The sequence below is a fragment of the Cystoisospora suis genome, assembly GCF_002600585.1.
Source record: "Cystoisospora suis strain Wien I chromosome Unknown contig_1713, whole genome shotgun sequence".
NCBI classification, from domain to species: domain Eukaryota; phylum Apicomplexa; class Conoidasida; order Eucoccidiorida; family Sarcocystidae; genus Cystoisospora; species Cystoisospora suis.
This window is the reverse complement of record NW_027154513.1, coordinates 9,569-13,852: the sequence shown is the minus strand read 5'-3', so window position 1 is coordinate 13,852 and position 4,284 is coordinate 9,569. Positions and strand designations below refer to the sequence as shown.

The 4,284-nt window shown below is 56.2% G+C and overlaps 1 protein-coding gene across 1 annotated transcript; it reads left to right on the top strand.

Annotated features, from left to right (window-relative positions):
* Nucleotides 1-1,444: 1,444 nt before the first annotated feature.
* CSUI_003789 (leucine zipper-like transcriptional regulator) lies at nucleotides 1,445-3,166 on the top strand (the record flags this gene model as incomplete). Its single annotated transcript, XM_068063984.1, has 1 exon — nucleotides 1,445-3,166. The coding sequence occupies exon 1, from the start codon at nucleotides 1,631-1,633 to the stop codon at nucleotides 3,164-3,166; it is 1,536 nt and encodes a 511-aa protein (XP_067924042.1). The 5' UTR covers nucleotides 1,445-1,630.
* Nucleotides 3,167-4,284: the final 1,118 nt, after the last annotated feature.

Here is a 4,284-nt window from a genome sequence, read left to right as displayed (position 1 = left end):
CCTTCCTGTATGCGGGAGTCGACCGCCACCGTGTCGTTTTCCTGTCGCACGTACCGCGTTTCGCTCGGTGGAAGGGCTCGCCTGAGGCAATGCGAGCTTTAAGAGTCCCATAGTCTATCGCAGCGTCGGAGATATTCACGACCCCATCGCGTGCACTACTGGTCTCCCGCACTGTGGAACGCAACTCGGCTGCTCCCGCAGACACTTGAAGAAACAATGGAGTGCGGCTGTGAGCTACTCTGCTTTCTCGGTGACCCTACCCGGCAAAGCCCTGTGTTCGAGTCGGGGCAGGCTCAGTCATTTCTCCGTCCCACTCAAGTCGTACCGCTCGGAAGAGAGTTGAAACCCTACCCCCGCTTTCACCCCGCCCGCCTCGCCACGGTCACATACCCTTCAACACCGGCTGGGTTTGAGCACACCCGCTTTCTGGGCTTCTGACGGTTCATGAAGAACACCAATGCATGCAGTTTTTCTCGTCTGGCTGGTATGCTCCTGCAGGGCACAGGTAGGAGCGCGGACATCGTTCTTCCGGGTTGAGACGGATCGGGTCGGGGAGTAAACTGAACAGCGAAACGTGGACACCTGACCGTGTCTACAAAATGTCAGCCGCAGCACACCGTCGTGGCGCGATTGAGTCGAGACACGTGTGTAGGCACGAGGCGCTCCTTCCTTACAGGGGACAACTACCGGCGCCTTTTCCTCTGCCTCGCTTTGGCAGCAGGCGGCAACGACCATTTGAAGTCCTGCAGTGTAACGCGTGTCACCAATACAGACACGTTCACTGAACGCGCCTGCTGCGCGTTTTCGGGTGTTCACTGGTTGTGCGTCCATGTGCTGCATGGAGTTCCGCACGTGCTGTGAGCGGTACGAGCACAAACCGCGTGTAGCGCGCTCGGGAACGCGTGTCGTAGGCTTTGGCAGAGCCGACCAGCACACAGCTCCGAGCTGCTCTGTCCCTGGTCTCAGGCGGTGCGATGGCATAGCTGCCGCGGTTCCTGCTCTCTTCTATGCTGTCTTTCCCGCAACTCGGGAGGAGACGCAAGTGTCCACCGGGAACCTGCTACGCGATCGAAGGACACGCCCCTCGGTAATAGCTCTCGACTCCACTAAGGCCTGTTTCATCTTGATGCGTTGCGGCCCCCTCCCGGCACCCCTCCACAATGTCTGACTTCTTACATGTGTACTGCGGAGATCTGATGAAGAACAGCGTCCTATGAGTCGTGCAGTAGGCAAGCCCTTCAGAAGCAAGAGTGAAGGAATCCCGCCTCCTGGCCTTTCCATTATCGTCGTCTGCCGTCTAGGAGCAGACAGGACCAAACGGTGTGGGCTTGTTCAGGGAACGTAGAACGATAGTCGGTGGATGGAGACCAAAGACGCGAGCTGGCGGAACATGACGGTACGCCGGAGGAAAGCGGTACGAGGCGGGGGCTACCCGGTGCTTAAGGAACTTGAGAACGCCTCGGGAGTCGTCTACACTGGTTGCCTGTATGTCTTCGGGGGGCAGAATGCAGCGCTAGGATCGAGTGATCTGTGGAAGTTTGATTTCAAAAGTCAGCTGTGGTCCAGCATCCAATCGAGGGGTACTCCGAGTGCCCGCAAGAATCATGGCGCAGTGGTCTACTGCAAAAAGATGTACGTATTCGGGGGCACAACTCCGGGCTGCTGGCTGCAAGACACACACGCCTTCGACTTTGAGAAGGGAACGTGGCAAGAACTCCAGACAGGTGGAGAGGCGAAACCGTCTGCCCGTTCCGGTTTTGTCTGCGCTGTGTGCAAGACGGACGGCGTTTTTTATGTGTTCGGAGGAGTAAACCACGACGGCGTGAGGAAGGACATGTATGAATTGAACTTGCACACTTTGGAGTGGAGAGAAACCATTCAACAGGGAAGCGTGCCTTGCGGCCGCGAGGGCTCGTCGTGGACCCAGCACCAGGATAAAATTTATATGTTCGGAGGCCATGACGGGGTCAGTTGCTTGCGCGACTTCTGTTTCACCATCCCCACCCGTTGCTGGACTTCGGTAGCAGTGCAGTCTTGTCCCACCTCCCTCCCAAGCGGCTCTTCATCATCATTGACTTTCTACTCAGTAGAAAGCACCGGCTCGGGCCCTCAGCAAAGCGAGATGGGGTCGAGCGCGAGCGGGCAGGATTTTTTTTCAGCCTCTATTGAGGGAGACCATTGCTCTGCACACCGAAGCGTCGTCGGTACTCCGCGGACCGGTGGCACTGAGAAGCAGCGGCGAACGGCAGCGGGACGACGGAAGAAGGCTCAGTCCTCCCTTTTAGGAGATACTGCAATGCGGAGTGTGACGTCCGCAGCCGCTGAAGCGCCACCACCAAGGTACTACCACGCTGCTGTAGCACACCGGAACTGCATCTATTTTTTTGGAGGTCTGGGAAGGCAAGGAGAAGCGGAGGCCCTTGACGATTTCTATGTCTTCAACTTGGATACAAACCAGTGGCACGCTGTTGAGAATAATGACACGCCCTCTGGACGAGGGAGAATGGTCGCTCAGGTGTATAAGAACACCCTGTATATCCTGGGGGGGAACAATGGCAAGAAAGTGCTCGACGGATTCTATGAGTTTAGCGTAGAGCGTACACCTGTCCCTCCTTCGAAGTTGGAGGCTGATCTAGGGGGACTTCTTGGTCCATCTGGAGGCGATGTTACCTTTGTCGTTGATGGTGGCAAGCTTCTCTATGGCAGCAAAGGCGTTCTGATTGCCCGGAACGACTACTTTCGCGCGATGTTCGCTCGGGGACTGAAGGAGACAGAAATGGTTGAGAGAGGCCTCCCGATCAAGATTGAAGGCGTTCAGTTCGAGATAATGGCCGCCTTGCTGCAGTACCTTCATACCGACGTCGTGTGTGAGTCGCTGTCCTGGCAGGAAGTCTTGCAGCTGATGATTACAGCGGAACGGTTCTGCGCGGATCGGCTGAAGTGGCTCTGCGCCGAAAACCTGCGACAAATGCTGACCCCGGGTAACGTAGCAACGGTGCTTAGCGTGGCGGACACTCACAGGATGCGTAATCTAAAACTGACTTGTTTCGAGTTCATTTTGGAACATGAAGAACAAATGAAGGAAAGCGAGTTGTCTGTACTGACAGGCCACCCGTCGGTGCTCTTGGAATTATACATGCGAAGCAGATCCGAGAAGTTTCAGTAACAGCTGTATATCGTGGACGTAACGTCACTAACAGTGTGGGGACGGTTTCGCGTGGAGTAGAGGGACGTCAGAAAGAAGCGACAGCGCCCTGAGTTCGGAAATGTTGCTGGACTCCTTACACCCGAGTCGCGATGCAATGGTCTCTGCCCTCTATTCACATCTCCCGAGCCTTGTTGTCCCCGCGTTGCGGATCCCTACCACACGGGGCCTCCGTTACCCGGCTTAGCGAGACGGTTGGGCCACACTCTCTTTTAGTGCCCAGCGTGCCCATGGAGAAAGCCTTTGTTTTTTTTAACGCTGTCGTGTAAGCAGTACGCAGGTAATGCCGTATTGGCGGACAGCACTCGCATACGTCCTGTCCAACTGTACGTACAAGCAATGCGAAGGAAATGCCGTACACAACCACTTGCTGCTAGACACAGAACCCAGTAAGGCGTCATCACGAACAAGGTGTGAAGCCCACAAGCAGCAGAGACTACGTTGAGACACCGCAGACGGTAGCTAACCACGGGCGCTGGGCCCATCGACTGTATCTATACACGCCACAGGTATGGTGGCTAGTACAGTCTCGATAAGCCGGGAAACGGAGCCCCCGCCTGAAGGCAGCCGCAGGTTGGGGACATCGAGGCTAGGAAGCGCGACTACTAGGCAGGGGACATTGCAGGCGACTGCGGTGTAATGCTGTCCGCGTATACGGCGTTATCTACGTAGTGCTTGGAGGATACAGTGTTGTTGTTTCTGGCGCAAGGGGACCACCAACGACAACGAGGGGAGCAGTTGTAGAGCAGGCCGACGGAGAGCAGCTACAAGGAGTGCTTCAGCAGTTACAGCGTTTACTGCCCCGTCTTACTACGTTTCTGTTTGCACGCTTCTGCACATTCCAGTGAGCGGCCACGTAGACTCACTGCAGGCTTCCACGATGCAATACAGCCCTGGGAGCCACCCCCTGTCCCAAGTAAGACAGCAAAAGGCAACGATACAAGGACCAAACCGAAAAGAAGCCCTCGAAGACACTGAGACAGACGCCGGTTCCGGAGCCCCGAACCGCCAGCGATCAGTCAAAGGCCCTCCCTCTACGGGATGGGCAACCAGCGGGCCAAAAAGCATTGACAGAGGAC